This window comes from Urocampus carinirostris, chromosome 20, assembly GCF_059441175.1.
Source record: "Urocampus carinirostris isolate Australia breed hairy pipefish chromosome 20, RoL_Ucar_1.0, whole genome shotgun sequence".
Classification (NCBI taxonomy): domain Eukaryota; kingdom Metazoa; phylum Chordata; class Actinopteri; order Syngnathiformes; family Syngnathidae; genus Urocampus; species Urocampus carinirostris.
In genome coordinates, this window is record NC_142368.1 from 876,675 (window position 1) to 895,198 (window position 18,524).

The following is an 18,524-nucleotide window of genomic DNA, read 5'->3' on the forward strand; positions in this document are numbered from 1 at the left end:
ATAAATTTACAGAAAGTACAGGCATATTCTGTTATTTATCCTTATTACTTTAATGTAGTTATCTCTCGTATGTTCACGACAGTTTTGCGAAAAAATCAAATTTTCTACTACCACCAAATGCAGCATTGGGATTTGTTTTTCCGCATAGAAATGTAGTATTTTCAAAATACAGTACTGTCAATTTATACGTTTTCCTCGTATTTTGCACGTTTTTCGATCATTTTAAATGACAATTTTTGTATGTAAATTATTCTTCAAACGTTCTGCTACGTATAGCCTAAAACGCGACACTTAATTTACTCCAATCGAGAAAATGACTAAAAAAGACGCTGAAAGAATTATTTATTTGGTGAATAAAATAAACTTGATAAGGCGAAAGAGTGGCCTAGCATGACAGATACATCATACAAATTCACATTATTAACTATAGACAAATATTTTTTTCTTAATTTGTTTATACTTTGATGTTTTATGCAAGTATATCAAAATTCCTACCGTCGTCAAATGCAGCATTAGCATTTGTTTTTGACCATGAAAATTTGCATTTTCAATAATGAATATTAACAACAAAATTAGTGACAAAATAATATTAATAATAATAATAATAGATAATTAGATTAATAAATTTTACATTAAAAATGGGATGCTCACATTATTGCAATTAAATTAAAAAGAAATAATACGAGAGTAAATAATAAGAATAGATGAGTGACGTCACTGTAATTGCTTATTGTCTGTAATAATCAGTGGTGGGCCGTCAGGGCCTGCAAGCCCTTCTCTGCTGGCCTAAATATATCCATTGCGCTGTTTCCAGATATGTGCTTGTATATTTAAGCATAAAACAAATCACATTTCAGCCATGACATGTTGGTAGGTTCAGAAACCTTACTTGCAGGCCTTTGCTAAAAAAAGGTTGTGTACTGTAATATTAGTGTTCAATAAATCAGTTGGTTAAGACAATCAGATTCCAAGTTGCAGAGTCACCGCCTGCTAGCTGGCCTCAGAAAATGATAATGGTCTAGGGTGCGGTTAGCAAAGTATCACATGGAAAATGTGAAGAGAAAATTCCCGCGGCCGCTGCTTCTGTCGAACGGACATTTTCGGTCCTGAACGGAATACAAATGTTTGCCAGAAATTCGACCGGACAGGCTGGACTTTCGGCATGAAGATATTTTGATACAACTGAAACGACAGGAGTATTTGAAATCTTCACGAAGAAAGAATAAAACTATTTTTGTGGCTATATTCCTAAGTAGTGTTGCAATTTTATGATCTTATGAGGTCATTGTTTTTTATCTGCAGTAAATGTGTTACAGTCGTAAAATAGTCATGGAGGGTCGGATTGATTTGACCAAATGAAGGCCTTGGTGTGAAATGCACGGCCATCTATTGATATATCATAGCTATCCATATATCAATATCTGTATGTGTAGAGTTCTATGTGATACTATTGGAATACTTTAGCTTTGGATTCCATTGTTTATGCGACATTAGAAATACATTGAAAGTGGAATGGTTTCGACCGCAAACACGATGACGATGTCAATATAATAACCGCCAGCAGGTGTCGCTATAAAACTGGAATTCTTCATGAAGCAACGTTTCTTGCAGACCAACCAAAACATGAAGAAACAACAGCACATGTTATGGTTTTAATCATACTCATCATAAAGAATGATTTTGCTAAAAATAGAATGATTTTATATATATATATATATATATATATATATATATATATATATATATATATAAATAAAGTAAACCAACTTTGTCCTCATTGTCCCTTCTTGTGTCAACAACAAAATACTACAACAGAAATGTGACAAAATGAATACGAAACATAATATCAAATTTAGGGCTTAAAAACGGGGACCTCTTATATCATTTCGGGAAAAAAAAGAATAAAATGACTACCGTAAGACTACTACAGTACAGTAATACTACAAACCAGAAATACTAGTACAGAAATACGACAACAGAAATACAACAAAAATGGAAGTGCTTTGGTGTGACTTTCAACAGGCAGTTCATGCTAGAAAGCCTTCCATTTTGCAAAGAAGAGTGGGCCCACAATTCCCTCACAGTGTTGTGAAAGACTCATTACCAAGTATGGTAAACCTTTGAGTTCTGTGAGTAAGTAAGTAAGTAGGTAGGTAGGTACATAGGTAAGATGACAGGTAGGTAAGTAGGCAAGTAAGTAAGTAAGTAAGTAAGTAAGTAGGTAAGTAAGTTAGTTAGTTGGCAAGTAAGTAAGTAGCTAGGTAAGTCAGTTGGTAGATAGGTAGGTAGGGAGGTAGGTAGGTAGGTCGGTAAGTAGGCAAGTAAGTTAGTAGACAGGTAAGTCAGTAGGCAAGTAAGTAATTAGCTAGGTAAGTAAGTAGGTAGATAGGTAGGTAAAAAGTAGGTAGGTAGGTAGGTCGGTCGGTAGGTAAGTAGGCAAGTAAGTTAGTAGGCAAGTAAGTAGGTAGATAGGTAGGTAAAAAGTAGGTAGTTAGGTAGGTCGGTCGGTAGGTAAGTAGGCAAGTAAGTTAGTAGGCAAGTAAGGTAGTGGGATAGTAAGTAAGTAGCTAGGTAAGTAAGTAGGTAGATAGGTAAATAAGTAGGTAGGTACATAAATAAGTTGACAGGTAGGTAGGTAGATAGGTAGGTCGTCAGGTAAGTAGGCAAGTAAGTTAGTAGGCAAGTAAGTAAGTAGCTAGGTAAGTAAGTAGGTAGATCGGTAGGTAAGTAAGTAGGCAGGCAGGCAGGTAGGTACATAAGTAAGTGGACAGGTAGGTAGGTAGGTAAGTAGGCAAGTAAGTAAGTAAGTCGGTAGGTAGTTACATCATTAAGTAGGTAAGTAGTAAGTAGGTAGTGAAGGCGAAAGGACCAGACCAAGTATTCAGACTTTGAAGAAATAGAGCTTGAAAGAAGCAATGAAGTTGAGAACAATGATTACAAAGTTTCCAAATAAAGACCAAATCAGAGCGCACTCTGGTCCAATCGACGGAAAGCGCGTCTCCCACTGAGGAAGGCATCGGAATTGGTTTGGGAGCAAGGCGTGGCGCGTGCAAAACGGAAAATGAAACTCCGACAAGCTCTCCCGGGAGCTCACATTACAAGACAAACGAAAGGGACTTTTGTTAAAACGGCGCAGAGGAAGTCAGGACAAGAGCAAAAAGACGGCGATACGGTGCTCGCTGGGCAGGAGGAGCAGGAAGCCCTCGCCGACGGTGACAGGCGGAGAGCTCTACAGTCTGGGCCGGAGGGCGAAACATGATTGTGGACTGGACGAGTTGATTAGCCGGGACGGGTGAACGGAGCGTGGATCGGGGATCGATACAGGAAACAGAGGATGGAATCAGGCAGGATACAGGTAGCCGGGACCGGAGAACGGAGCGGGCGGGGATCAATACAGGAAACAAGGGACGGAATCAGGCAGGATACGAGTAGCCAGGACAGGAGAACAGAGCGTGGATCAATACAGGAAACAGGGGACGGAATCAGGCAGGATACGGGTAACCGAGACAGGCGAACAGAGCGTGGATCGATACAGGAAACGGAACGGAATCAGGTAGGATACGGGTAGCCAGGACAGGAGAACAGAGCGTGGATCAATACAGGAAAAAGGGGACGGAATCAGCCAGGATACGGGTAGCCGAGACAGGCCAACGGAGCGTGGATCAGGGATCCATACAGGTAACAGGTCGGGATCAAAACAGGAGCCGGAGTCCAAAGTGCTTGCCTTGAATGCACTGAGGTTCGCCGACGGACTGAAAAGGAGTGAACGAGGATGACGCGCTTAAATAGCAGGAGGGCTAATGAGGGAACAAGTGGCAGCTGGGGCTGAAAGAGTGAGCGAAGATGAGGGCAATTGTCAAATCGTGCTCAGCTCCTAAAGACTTTACTAAAATATGTTGACAAACATGGTGTGCGTCATCAAAGCAATGATGGAAAAGTAAACTTACTATAGCTGGAAAACTCATGTTAAGGGGACAACATACTCAGTGACCTATTTTAATATGCTAACAGTCGGTAATTAAGTCAGTAAGTAATTAGGTTAGTATGTGAATGAGCACTGTAAGTAAGTTAGTAAGTAGACCTGTAAGCAACACAACCACTAGAAAAAAAGATGACATCAGCTCATTCAGATATTCTTAAGGCCAGCACTGAAGGCCCTTGAAGGCCTCTGCGGCCCGTCGCTGACATAAGGTGAAAGTTGAAATATGTTTTGCAGGGGATGGAACGGCGCCATCTTCCCCACTCGCGACTTTTCTCGGGATGGTGCCAAACAGCGTCGGTTGGCGCCCCTTCTTCACATTTTTCTGAGGCGGAAGCGCAAAGTCCCGCCCCCTTAACGCCTGACACTATATTTACCCGGGGTTTGCCGTGCGGCATTTATAATCCCGGCCAGCGCACTCCGCCAGCTTGAGACAACCCCGAATATCAAAAAGCCATAGCCACTTTTTTGCCACCGCTCTGAATCGGATTGAAATCTGCAGCAATTGAATCCAACTTCATTTGGGTAAGTCTCCCTGGCGGAGATGCTTCCATTGAAAACAAATTATGATATTGTGAAGAACAAGCTTATATTTCCGGGGAAATATTGAATCTGCGTTTACATTTAATGCACAGAATAGCAAATAAGGTTTCCTATTTGTGATTTGAGATGAAACCAGTGTTCAACAACCCGTGGCTCGGGACCCAGAAGCGGTCCCGTGGCTTCTCTTCGGTAAAATAATCCAACAAAGTAGAAAAAAGACAAAAGGTCGATGACACTCCTCAACGGTAGATGGCGATGATGCCCTTCTTCCCGTTTGGTCGATGGGCGCGTTCGAGAGGGACCACATCTCATTTTATTGTGATTCTGTTGGTTTTATTTCCTTATTATTCTGTTATTATTATTATTATCATATCATTATATTTTATCATCCTTATTATTATAGGCTTTATTTCCTGCCGATAAGAAAGTTAGTAATAAGGGGAAGGGGAAGAAGAAAACGGGGACAACATTAGGAGAGTTAAAGGAGGAAATAATTTACAAATTCATAAATGTTGTTAAAGTGCTGCTGGAAATGACAGTGATTGGGTTAAAAATGTTATCTTTGTCACTTTTTACTGAAATATTAATCTTTCATAACGACATAAGTAAACCATTTTCTATGTTTAGGTACACACTTTATTGATATTTTGAATTTCTTATATTTGTCATGGATGCCATGGCGCCCAATTGGCCCCGCCTGTATTTCACGGTTGCCATGACGCCCAATTGGCCCCGCCTGTATGTCACGGTTGCCATGGCGCCCAATTGGCCCCGACCGTGTGGCGCCAGCTGCAGCTTGTTGACAGATTGACTCTCTGTCAGTATTTAAACTCTGTCCTGTCAGTCCCCTTTTGTTGTTCCGTCTGCGAACCTCTGTTTTTACACATCAAGCCCTTTTTCGCTTGTCCTATTTTTTTGCTCCTGTTAGTCTCCCGTTACAATCTGTTTTGATCTAGACCACGTCTACTCTCCTCTCCTGGCTTTCGACCCGTTCTTTACGTTCCCTACACCGCCACGGCTCGCCACGGAAGTCCCACTTCCGCGTTCGTTCAAATAATAACTTGATGTTCTAGCCACTCGCTGCAACTCACATACCTCATTTTTTTTACCTGTTTTCTTCTTTGTTTTTCGTAAAAATCGCAATGTCGTATTTTGTTATTCCCGGGGGGAAAAAACGAACTGTACTTCTCAAGTATGTCTGAAGCCGCGATTCTATTTATGCTAATCCGTGTGGAGCTAATGGACAGGAACAATCTTTAGGTCATGGTAATTTTGCCGACGGCTTTGGAGAGGCCCTTTAAGAGAACAAGTAGCGCTTTTAGCGACGGGCCACGCCCGAAAACCTTTCAAGCCCTCGAAAAAATGAGATCCCTCTCCTCAAACGTACGGAAAACCTGACAAACTCTCGAGGAAGAGACAGATTTTCGTTTAAATGGAAACACGTATAAGAGGTAAAAGCATGAAACTTTTGTGAAAACGTGATTTCAAAGGGGCAAAATCGGGTTTCCCCATTAGTTTGGCTAATTTACTTAACTTACTACCTAACAACCTACCTACCTAACTACCCGCCTTCCTACCTACCTACTCACCTACCTACCTACCTAACCTACCTACCTACTCACCCACCTACCTACTTACCTACCTACTTACCCACCTACCTACACACCCACCTACCTATTTAACCACCCACCTACCCACCTTCCTTAGCTACTCTCCCACCTAACTACCTAGCTATTTACTTACCAACCTACCTACCTACCTACTTACCTACCTACTAACCTACCTACCTACACACCCACCTATCCATCCACCTACCTACCTACCTACCTACTCACCTACCTAGTCACCCAGCCACCTACCTACCTACCTACCTACCCACCCACCTACCTACCTACCTACTTACCTACCTACTTACTCACCCACCTACCCATCCACCTACCTACCTACTTACTCACCTACCACCTCACCGAGCCACCTACCTACCTACCTACCTACCTACCTACCACTTCACCGAGCCACCTACCTACCTACCTACCTACTCACCAACCCACCCACCTACCTACTTACCCACCTACCTGCCTACTTACCTACCTACCTACCTACCTACTGACCCACCCACCTACTACTTATCCACCTACCTTCTGTCCTACCTTCCTACCTACTTACCCAACTACCTACCTACCCATCTAGCTACCTACCCACCCACCTACCTACTAACCTACCTACCCCGTCTGTCACTTTATCCAGCCAGGCTTTTCAAACTTTGTTCAAACAAAGAGTTGAAAAAAAAGCCGGAGAACGAGACAACCCCCGTCACCCGGGAATGCGGATGGGAAATGTTCACACGTCCGTTCCAAGTTTTCCGGCGTTTTACGACGCGCCGCGTACTACCGTGGGAACGTCCTTCTTCCTCAGGGATGAAATACGCGGCCTGGGTGACCTTGGCGGCCATTTTGTGCTGGCAGTCGGACGCCGCCGTCTGTCCCGCCGGCTGCAAATGCAAAACCAAACGGGACAAGACGGAAGTGGACTGCCACAAGAAAGGTCTGGGCGCCTTACCCGCCGGGATTCCGTCCGACGCCCGCCTCCTCAAAATGGGTAGGGCGCGCCCGGCGACGTCGTGACCTCCGAGGGGACGCTTACCGGTCTCCTTTCAAGGTGAGAACGCCATCGCCGAGCTCGGGGCCCACGCCCTGGCCTCGCTTCCCGAGATGGAAAGCCTGACTTTGGAACACAACGCCATCGGGAAGGTCCATCCTCGCGCCTTCTACGGCGCCGACGCCTTGGCGCTCCTCAACCTCTTCGCCAATCGCATCAAGAACCTGCCGCCCGGGGCCTTCAAGGTCAGATCCCGCTCTGTTACGAGCCGCGAGCTCTGCAGGTTTTCCCCGTGATAACGTACGGTACTTGGTGAAGGTAGTGCCCCCCATGTGTAGAGAAAGAAAAATGACCAAAAGAAAGATAGAGAATAAGGAAGAGAGAAAGATAGGAAGGGAGAGAGAGACATACAAAGAGAGAGGGATTAAAAAAAGATAGAGACAAAGAGAGAGAGAAATAGAGAAAAAGAGAGAGACGGAAAGAAAGAAAGAAAAAAAAGAAAGAAAGAAAAGGGGGAGGAAGGAAGGAAGGAAAGAAGGATAGAAGGAAGGGAAAAGAAGATGAAAGAAAGACAGAAGGAAAGGAAGGAGGGGAAAAGTGAGACAGGAAGGAAGGGAGTTAGGGAGGGACGGACGAAGAATAAAAAGAAAAAGAAATAAAGGGGGAAGAAGGAAAGAAGGTTGGAAGGAAGGAAGAAAAGAAGGAAGGAAAGAAGGAAGGTAAAAAAGAAAGGAAAAAAGGAAGGAAGGAAGAGAGACAGAAGGAAAGGTAGGAGGGGAAAAGGTGAGACAGGAAGGAAGGGAGTTAGGGAGGGACGGAGGAAAAAAGAAAAAAAAGAAAGAAAGAAAAGAAGAAAAAAATGAAGAAAAAAAGGTAATAATAATCACTTGACCTCTTTCAGGATCTTCTGAACCTTCGCTTCCTGATGTTGGGTCAGAACCAGATCGGCACCCTGAAGCCCAACATGTTCGCGGGCCTGAGGAACCTCTCGGAATTAGACCTTCCTGAAAACAGCCTGACGGTTTTGGCGCCCAACACCTTCAAACCCTTGATCGCTCTCAAGGTTTTGGATCTTTCCCTCAATCGCATCCAGAAGGTCTCACCCAAGGCCTTCGCCGGACTCAGGCGCCTCATGTTCCTCAACCTGGACAACAACAGGTAGGAGAGACTATTGGATCAAAGAAAGCAAGCAAGATCCGATTTGTTTTCCGAAAACCAGTCTGAAGGTTCTTCCTGCCGGAGTCTTCAAGCCGTTGAGCTCTTTGGAGATGCTGGTCCTCGACAACAACCTTCTGGCTACGCTCAGGCCGGCTACGTTTGCTGGACTTTCGGTTTTGCAGGTGACCTCTCCTGTCATGTTCGATGTATTTATGAACCAGATCTTCGCTATTTGGTGGCTTGAACCTTAAGCCCGGTAGTCTTTTAGCAGCTAGGCTAAAATGGAGTTGTCAAGTAACTGTTCAAAAACCAGTTCTACCTGCGGACGATACAAAAACCTAGTAGGACCTGCACCTTCACACATTGAGACTTGCATTTAGATGACTTCCAGGAAGTCAAGTGACATTAAAATTGGGTTGACACCAGATGTAGACACTCAGGGTATCAAGTCCTACATTAGTGACACAACTTCTTCAAGTCACGACAACATCCTTTCCAGATGCTTCTTGCAAAGGTTCTTGCATAGTTAACTCTTTCTCCACAATATTCCCCCCTCTCAAGTTGTATAACAATTTATTCACGGGTAAATTCGAGACTTCCATCGGTTACACATGTTCTTCAGGGGAGTTATATAACACACTTCCTTTCTAGATGAATTTTGCAAAGGTCCTTGCATAGTTCACTCTTTCTCCACAATATTTCCCCCTCTCCAGTGATATAACAATTTAGTCACAGGTAAATTACAATCAGTGCATCGAGACCTCCATCGGTTACACATGTTCTTCAGGGCAGTTATATAACACACATTATTTCCAGATGTTTCTTGCAAAAGTCTTTGCATAGTTAACTCTTTCTCCACAATATTCCCCCTTTTCTAGTTGGGTTGTTTCACTCTTATCCCAGCAACAAATTCGGACGATCAAGGTGTCAAGTCCTCTATTGCATACACAATTTCTTAAGGTCACTTACTTATACAACAACATAACGCAGAGGGTTGACTCGGTCTCTCCACAACATACCCCCCTTTAACAGTTGAGTCACAAGAAAATTCCAACATTCTTTCCATTTCCTCCCAAATCTGACTTCCAGAAATTAAATTCAACCTAACCGATTGTCCAACAGGAACTCTACCTGAGGAATAACGACCTTGATCACCTGCCGTCCGAGGCGTTCAAGGACATGCCCAGGCTCTCTCAACTGGCCGTCAGCGGGAACCGCCTCAAGACCGTGGACGGCAACGCGTTGGGCCAAATTTCTTGTAAGCCCCGCCCACATTGCCGTTAGAATGATAACGATAATACTACATTTGATTTCAAAGCGCTTTTCAGGACAGCCAAGGTCGCTGTACACAGAATAGAAGACAGTCAATGAACAAAAATAGATAAAAACTGATAAAACAAGTACAGTAAAAAGGGGTTGAGACGGATCCTGAAAAAGAATAATTACCCCTGGCGTAGGGTTAGTGTTATGAAGAGGAAGGGCCCCAGGATAGAGCCCTGGGGCACTCCTGTTGTAACTGGAGCAGAGGGTCAGAGGAGAAGGACCTGAGTAATACGAACCGAGTGCGTTCCGTACGGCGGGAACGGAACCATAAGGGGAGTGTGTGGGTAATGCCAATGGAAAAGAGTCTGCCGAGGAGGACGGGGTAAGAAATGGTATCAGGACAGTCAATAAACAAAAATAAATAAAAACAGATAAAACAAGTACACTAAAATGGGGTTGACACGGATCCTGAAAAAGTGTAATTACCCCTGGCGTAGGTTGGTTATGAAGAGGAAGGGCCCCAGGATAGAGCCCTGGGGCACACCTGTGGTAACTGGAGCAGAGGGTCAGAGGAGAAGGACTTGAGTAATATGACCTGAGTGCGTTCCGTAAGGTGGGAACGGAACCATGAGGGGGGTATGTGAGTGATGCCAATTGAAACGAGTCTGCTGAGGAGGACGGGGTCAGAAATTGTATCAGGACAGTCAATAAATAAAAATAGATAAAAACAAGTTCAGTAAAAAGGGGTTGACCCCGTGAAGCCCGTGAAGCAGTTTTGGATTAGGTGGACGAATAAGCTAGTCTGAAAAGGTGGGTTCTGATTTCAGATTGGGAGATGGGCCGGGTAGCAGGGTTCTGGATGTCAGTGGGTTGAACATGCGTCGCGACACGGATGATCAAAAAGTGTATTTACCCATGGCATTGGTAAGTTATGAAAAGGAAGGGCCCCAGGATAGAGCCCTGGGGCACACCTGTGGAAACTGGAGCAGAGGGTCAGAGGAGAAGGGCCTGAGTAATACGAGCCGAGTGCGGTCTGTAAGGTTGGAACGGAACCATGTGATGCCGATTGAAAAAAGTCTGCCAAGGAGGACAGGGTCAGAAACGGTATGGAACGCAGGAATCAGGTCGAGAGGGGTTTCCATGAGTGCGGTTTCTGTGCTGTGACGAAGATAAAAACCGTATTCGCCGACAAACCGTTTATTTCTTTCCTAGCGTTGAAAAAATTGCACCTTCACGACAACCCCTGGAGATGCGACTGCGACCTTCAGCCGATGCTGCGTTGGATGAGAGCCACCAACGTGACCTTGTCGCCACGGGGGGCGCTCAAGTGCGATTCTCCCCTCCAGCTTCAGAAGAAGACCCTCAGCAGCCTGCAGGAATCCGATTTGCTTTGCCACTCCTAAAGCCTTTTTTATTTTCCCGTCAGATTTTCAAAATAAGTGTTAACAATGCCCGACTGAGTTTAAAGAGCCTTTATTTTCCATTGCGTCTATCTGCTTTTATTCTATTTTGATCGTGCCTGTTCAGGGTGGAACAAACCCCTGAAAAGATGAAAAAGGAAGAGTTGATTGGAGCGTGTCCAAGAAATGCAGACCTATTTTGTGTTACTCTACTGCCATCTCCTGGCTGGATGTCATGATTGCAGTCTAAAGTTTTAAAATAAAATATTAAAAACAGTAAACAAGTTGTAATATTATTGTAATCCTATTGGAGGAGTGCAAAGATGCCAGTTCTCTCGTTCTTAGTTTTGAAGATTGCGTCATGGTCGCAATCGGCCAATCGTGTTTTTGTTCTTTGATGCTCGCGCCTTTTCGGGAGGATCTGCTTTAGTAACTTAATATATGTAATAAAACTAAAAGGCTCCGGGGAGGGTCTTTAGAACAGGTTGGAATTTCTTATCTGGAGGCTTCTCTCCCTGTCTTCCTTACAAGTTCAAAATCCATTGATGTCTTCTCTCCTCATTCCGAGTGTCTACTTAGGCTTAAACTTGACAATATTATTGTGAAAATGACGTACTTTCAATTGTTGTTTTTGTTTAACATGCCACGAAAATACTATGAATAAATACAAAAGATTCTTTTTAGGAGTCCTTTACGATATTAAAATGACATCTTTTGGTTTACATTAAAACATGGATTCAAATATTTAGGATTAAATTAAATGAATATTGAAAGAAAATATAAATAAAAAAGAGAAAGAGAGAGAAAGAGGGAGAAAGAAAAGCAAAGGTACAAAGCAAGAATAAGATAGACCAAAAGAGAAAAAGACAGAGACAGAAATAAAGAAAGAATGAGGGAAGGGGAGAAAAAGAAAGAACAAATGAGAGAGAGAGAGAGAAAAGCAGAGAAAGAAAGAAAGAGAAAGAGACAAAAAGAGTATGAGAAAAAGAAATAGCGACAGATAATGGGAAAGGAAGGAGAGAATGAGGCAGAAAGAATGAAGAGAGAGGGAGAGAAAGAGAACGAAAGACAGAGACAGAAAGAACTAAAAAAGAGATACAAAGAAAGACAGAAAGAAAGAGGTTGTGAGGAAGAGATAAAGAAAAGGCAAAAGAGAGAGATAAAGGGAAAGCATTAGAAAGAAAAAAGAGTGAAAGAAAGAAAGAGCAAGACAAAGAAATAAAAGAAAGGAAAGAGAAAGGGAGAGAGAAAAAAGAAAAAAACTAGAGGGACAAGAATGGGGAAGAAAGGAAAAAACAAAAAGAGGGTGAGGAAGAGATAGAGAAAAGGCAATAGAGGGAGAAAGATAAAGGGAAAGCATTTAAAAAAAAGAGCAAGATAAAGAAATAAAGGAACGGAAGGGTGCGAAAGAAAGAGAAAGAAAGAATGGGGAAGAAAGAAACAAACAAAAAAAAGAGCGATAAAAAGAAAAAGAGTGAAAAAGAGGAAAAAAATGGTGAAAAGCAGAGAAAGAGAAATGCATAAAAAAATAGAAATATAAAGAGAAAAAGAGTGGGAGAAAGAGAGAAAGAAAGAAATTCAGCTCTCGCTTCGGCGACATCTAGTGTACACATTCCAAAGCGCAGCCGGTTTTTCTCTTTCGCTTCTCTCGGCGTCGTCTCGCCGGCTTAATTCAAACCCTTTGGTGAACCCGATCCGGCCCGCGGGCCGCATCCTTGACAACCCCCGCCCGATTTCCCCATTCGTTTCTGTTCGTGTTTGCCCGAGATGAAGACGCTCACACCCCCTCCCTCAAAGACCCCCCCCCCCTCCCCCGGCATGAGCTCCGGGGATGGGGATGTTGTTGCCATGGCAACGGCAGAACTCCCGTCTCCTCCGTTAGAACCCGCAGCATCCGATAACATCGCATAAGGAGTACCATCCGATATTGGGTTATGAGTTGGCCGAGCCGGCCCGATCAGGGGCGTTACCAAAGGGGGCAGTACCCACCTCAAGAAAAGTGGATGTAGGAAAAATAAAATGAAAAAAAAAAGAAAGAGAAAAAAGAAAAAGAAAAGAAGCGAAAAGCTAGGGAAAAGGACACAAAAGAGAAGAAAAAAAAAAAGAAAAAAAAAAAAAAAAGAGTTGAAAAATAGGGATTTTACTAAGGGGGGGGGCAAGTGTGTCACCGACCCACATGAAGCAAATGGCGTGCTAATGACTACATGCTAATGACTACATGCTAATGAGTCCTGCTAACGGCTACACGCTAACGAGCCATGTTAACGGCTACATGCTAGCAAGTATATGCTACGAGTCATGCTAACAACTACATGCATGTTGTCAGCATGTTACTGTTTGCATGGAGTTGTTAGCATGACACATAGCATCTACTTGCTAGCATGTACCCTTTACCATGGCTCTTTAGCTACATGCTAACGTGTAAATGTAAACGAGCCATGCTAACAGCTATTTACTAACGAGCCATGGTAACGGCTACATGCTAGTCAGTAGATGCTACGAGTCATGCTAACAACTACACCAAACAGTAACATGCTCACAACCTGCTAATAATTCGTGCTAATGCCTGCATGCTAACATCTACAATGTAAGGACTTATGGTAACAGCTACGTGCTAACGAGTAAATGCTAACAGCTCTCTGCTAACAAGCCATGGTAACGGCTACTTGCCAAGAAGTTGTGTTAATGACAACATGCTAAAGAGTAGATGCTAACAAGCCATGCTAACAGCTATTTACCAAAGAGCCATGGTAACAGCTACATACTAGCAAGTAGATGCTTTAAGTCATCCTAACAACTACATGCAAACAGTACCATGCTAACGACGACCTGCTAACGAGTCACGATAACAGCTACATGCTAACAAGTCATGCAAACCCCTGCATGCCAACACCTACAATGTAAGGACTTATGGTAACAGCTACATGCTATCCAGTAAATGCTCACGAGCTATGCTAACAGATATTTGCTAACGAGCCATGGTAATGGCTAAATGCTAGACAGTAGATGCTACGAGTCATGCTAACAACTACACCAAACAGTATCATGTTCACAACAACCTGCTAACGAGTCATCATAACAGCTACTTGCTAACAAGTCATGCTAACGCCTGCATGCTAACACCTACAATGTAAGGACTTATGGTAACAGCTACATGCTAACGAGTAAATGCTAACGAGCCATGGTAAAGGCTAATTGCCAACAAGTCATGTTAACAACAACATGCTTAAGAGTAGATGCTAACCAATCATGCTAACAGCTACAAGCCAGCCTCAATTCAAAACCTTTTGCTGTAGGCACAGTCCTTAAATACTGGATTAATGATTCGAGTCAGGGGCAGGTGACGGGGGACTTTAGCTCGTCTGCCTGTTGAGGACGAGCTGAAGCGCCGTATCCTTAAACACTCCCACGACGGCGTCAACCCCAACAGCTTTTGCTTGCAGCACAGTCCTTAAACGCTGGCTAGCTTATTAGGGAATTGGACGCAGCTCGTTATTCTGAGATCGTATTCCCGATGAGATGATGCTTGGCATCTACGGTAGCGGCCTCTATCCTGATGCCTTCGGGCTGTTTTCGGTACCCCCCCACTCTTGTAAACCCCCCCCCCCCACTTGCCCCCACCGCCTTGCTCTCACGCTCACATCATTACCCCGTCCACGATTGTAGTTTGCCTTTCGAGCTCAGCGCAATTACGGTTAAGAAGAAGAGTCAGCAGTTCGCTTGGTAGGAGAGTCAAAATCTGTACTCAAGCAAAAGTGGTAGTGGACTACTTTGCTCCAGATCCATTACTCCTTTTAACCCTTTACCAACCGCAAAAGAAGCTGGTTCGGACTATTTCTGATGGGGGATCGTCAGCCCCACCTAGTGGTCGATCCGGTTGACAGAAAAACGAATTTTAAACCCAAATGATTAAAATTGAAAGCAATTTTTCCTGAAAATGATATTGCAAAACAAGAAAACCGTTCCTGACCCTGCTCACTAGTGCCACCTGGTGGTTGTGTGGGTCACCGGTCTAATCTAAATCAAAGAAAAGGTCATCTCTGACAAAATAAACACGCCTTAGCAGGACAGACAGGGGCATACCTATGTAGAGGTGTCACGAACCAGGACAGGAAACAGGAAGCAGAACCCAAGCGCGTAACGTTACTCACAGTTTATTGGGGAGAAGAGAAATGAGCGCACGCTCGATCCGGGGATCGTCAGTCGCGGAAGTAGATTGATCAGAAGGAGGGAGTGGTCGAGATCGAACGGATCGAGGCGAGAACAAAACAGGAACAAAACACAGGCAAAAACGGGGATTCGCAGGGTTTGGCAAAACAAGAGCAAAAAACACAGGAAAAAAACGGGATTCACAGGGCTTGATGCTCCAACAAAAGGCAACTCACAAGACAGCAATTAGTCAGGGAGCAATCCGTCAACGCGTTTCAGCTGGTGTCCGTGGGCAGGGCCAATCGGGCGCCCTGACAACCGTGACAAAAGCTGGCGCCACACAGCAGGGACCAATTGGGGGCCGAGGCAACCGTGACAAGAGGGGATTTAAGTAACGGCTTCAATGGAGCCTAATTTGCAGAGTAAGAGTATACTTTCTTCTTCACAAAATACACCTAGATGTTCAAAATGTCCCAAAATTTGCTCAAGTACACGTCACCTATGGAGTTAGCGTAGTATTTTTGGGCCCTCGTTGACTTTTCGGTAGCTGGTAAATAGAGTCAAGCTTAAAGAGACAGTGGGTAATATTTGACCACCGAGCGCTACAAGGCACAAGGAAGAATGAATATTTTTGTGTGTGTACCTGTAGCAGCAAGACAGCAGATAATCTAAGTCACAGGAGTCAAACAGGCGGCCTGCTAGCCAGATCGGGCCCGCTTAGGGATTGGATCCGGCCCGGGAGACAACACTCAAAGAAGCGCAAGAGAAAAACGGTCTCTCTCTCTCTCTCTCTCTCTCTCTCTCTCTCTCTCTCTCTCTCTCTCTCTCTCTCTCTCTCTCTCTCTTCCACCCTTTTTCTCCCTCTCTCTTTTCCACCCTTTTCTCCCACTCTCTCTCTTGCTCTTTTCCACCCTTTTTCTCCCTCTCTCTCTTTTTTCCACACTTTTTCTCTCTCTCCCTCTCTCTCTCTCTCTCTCTCTGTCTCTCTCTCCCTCTCTCTCTCTCTCTCTCTCTCTCTCTCTCTCTTCCACCCTTTTTCTCCCTCTCTCTTTTCCACCCTTTTCTCCCACTCTCTCTCTTGCTCTTTTCCACCCTTTTTCTCCCTCTCTCTCTTTTTTCCACACTTTTTCTCTCTCTCCCTCTCTCTCTCTCTCTCTCTCTGTCTCTCTCTCCCTCTCTCTCTCTCTCTCTCTTCCACCCTTTTTCTTCCACTCTCTCTCTCTCGCTCTTTTCCAACCTTTTTCTCTCTCCCTCCAACTCTCTTTCCCACCCTTTTTCGCTCTTCCTCGCTCTCTCTTTCCCACCCTTTTTCTCTCTCTCTTTTCCACCCCTTTTCCCTCCTCTTTTCCACCCCTTTTCTCTCTCTCTCCCACCCTCTGTCTCTTTCATTCTCTGTGTCTCTCTTTTTCCTCTTCCTTTGTTGCTCTTTGTCTCTTTCTCTCTCTGTGTCTTTTGAACTTATTTTGCTGTAACTTCCTTTTTTCCTTTTCTCTCTTTTCTCTTTCTTTCTTCCTACCCTTCGCGCTTTCTTTTCTCTTTTTTCTCCTTCTGTCTTTCTATTTTTCTTTGGATTTCTTTACTCCTCTCCCTCTATCCCCCTCTCTCACGACTTCTCTTTTTATCTTTTTATCTTTTCTCTCACTCTCACACTCTCACACACTCTCTCTCTCACTCTCACACACTCTCTCTCTCTCCCACCCCTTTTCTCCCACTCTGTCTCTTTCTCTCTCTCTGTCTTTTTAACTTCTTTTGCTCTAACTTCCTTTTTTCCTTTTTTTCCTCTTTCTCTCTTCCTACCCTTTGTGCTTTCTTTTCTCTTTTCTCTCCTTCTGTCTTTCTAATTCTCTTTGGATTTCTTTCTTCTGCTACCTTTCTTTTCCCCCTTTCTCATGACTTTTTATCTTTTGTTTCTCACGCTCTCTCCCTCTTTTTCTTTCTTTGTCCCGCCCTCTCTCCTTTTCCGTCCCTCTTTCTCTATCTCTCTTTTTCTCTCTCTTGAATCTACTCGTGGGGCCCCCGACAGAACGTTTCTTCTATGGTGTGGCCCCCGACTTCAAACGAGTTTGCTAGGTGAATTTCGTGTCATGTATTATAAATAAAGCTATTTTGACCTAGGAATATTCTTCAAAATGCACTTTTGTGTGACAAGTCACGTATTATTGTATATTGTTCAAAATATTTTGTTTTTTTTTAACGAATTTCAGGAATCGGTCGCGTAAAATCATCTTCCTCGTTTGTTGAATTTTGCCGAGCTTTTCAATTTTCAGCGCGAGATGCAAACAAGTCATTAGCGCGCCCTAACGAGCCGTCTCCTGGCTAGGCTGTAATGAATCCCTGCTTAGTTCTTTTTTTCTCCATTTTGTCTTTCCTATTTAGCATCATGGCTCCATCATCCGCTCTCCGGTTATTATGGGATGTGGCGAGCACCTCTCGTTGATGTCCCGCCCGGAAAAAGTCCTTTTATCTCTTTGATGTTTGTGTACAGTGAGGCGTGGAGAGAGTCCGTCCGACGCCCTCGGGAAGGAAAATCGAAAAAGTTGGCCGGAGATGAAAGAAGGCCGGCTTGACTCAGCTCAGGTGAGGTGGAAGGAGATTTTATTATTAGTTAAATGGATGGTAGAGCCACCACGTGTTTTCTCTTAGCCGTCACTTTTGGAATTAAACCTCAATTGCTTTTCAATTCGTCTTATCAATTTTAAATCATTGGTTCCCTGAGAAAAGAAGATTGTTGAAAGTACTGTCTTGCCGCCTTTGATGTTATTTCAGAAACATTACTTTTTAAATAAAAATATAGTAACTGTAACTATTTTTTTAGTAACACTACTTATAACAGTAGTGTACAACTCGTTTAACCTCAGGAGCCCACATGGTAAAAAGGAAAGTCACAGGGGCCGGATTAGTAGATGAAAGAGAGAAAGAAAGATATAGAGGAAAAAAAGAGAGAGTCAAAAAAGACAGTGAAACAGAGAAAGAAAAAAGGGTAAGAAGGAGAAAAAAAAAGAGAGTGAAAGAGAGGGTAAAGAAAGAAAAGGGGAAAAAGAGAAAAACAAAGAGTTAAAAAGTGAGAGAAAGGAAGACAATGGAGAAAGAAAGGGGGAGAAAGAGGGAGAGAGAGAAAATGATAGAAAGAAAAAGACAGAAAGAAAAACAGAGACACACAGAGACAGACTGAGTGATATGGAAAAATAAAAGAGAAAGAGAGAAACAAAGAAAGAGAGAGAGAGGGGAGAGGAAAAATGATAACCAGAGAGGAAGAGAGAAAAAGAGAAGGAAAAGAAAGAAGAGTGAGAGAGATGAAGAGAGAGACAGCTTAAAAAGAAAGAAAAAAAAAAGAGAGAGAAAAGGAAAAACAAGAGAAAAAAACAAGAGAGAGAGAAAAAGACATGAAAAAGAAAAGGAATAAAGAAAGAGGAAAAAGATAGAGAAAAATAACC

At 43.5% G+C, this 18,524-nt stretch overlaps 1 protein-coding gene across 2 annotated transcripts; it reads left to right on the top strand.

Annotated features, from left to right (window-relative positions):
* The first annotated feature begins 3,148 nt into the window (after positions 1 to 3,148).
* LOC148345924 (uncharacterized) lies at positions 3,149 to 11,153 on the top strand. 2 transcript variants are annotated; one of them, XM_088325247.1, is made up of 7 exons: positions 3,149 to 3,355; positions 6,938 to 7,120; positions 7,181 to 7,365; positions 8,022 to 8,278; positions 8,340 to 8,460; positions 9,401 to 9,536; positions 10,754 to 11,153. In XM_088325247.1, the coding sequence occupies exons 2-7, from the start codon at positions 6,940 to 6,942 to the stop codon at positions 10,942 to 10,944; spliced, it is 1,071 nt and encodes a 356-aa protein (XP_088181373.1). In that variant the 5' UTR covers positions 3,149 to 3,355; positions 6,938 to 6,939; the 3' UTR covers positions 10,945 to 11,153. The 2 variants fall into 2 exon arrangements, with proteins under 2 accessions (XP_088181373.1, XP_088181374.1); XM_088325248.1 differs by lacking the exon at positions 3,149 to 3,355 and adding an exon at positions 3,568 to 3,678.
* Positions 11,154 to 18,524: the final 7,371 nt, after the last annotated feature.

Bases quoted from the DNA above. Each gene is read 5' to 3' on its own strand.
- LOC148345924 (XM_088325247.1), top strand. From the start codon at position 6,940: ATGAAATACGCGGCCTGGGTGACCTTGGCGGCCATTTTGTGCTGGCAG. The intron at 7,121-7,180 runs GTAGGGCGCGCC...TCTCCTTTCAAG, and splicing joins CGCCCGCCTCCTCAAAATGG to GTGAGAACGCCATCGCCGAG. The intron at 8,461-9,400 runs GTGACCTCTCCT...ATTGTCCAACAG, and splicing joins CTGGACTTTCGGTTTTGCAG to GAACTCTACCTGAGGAATAA.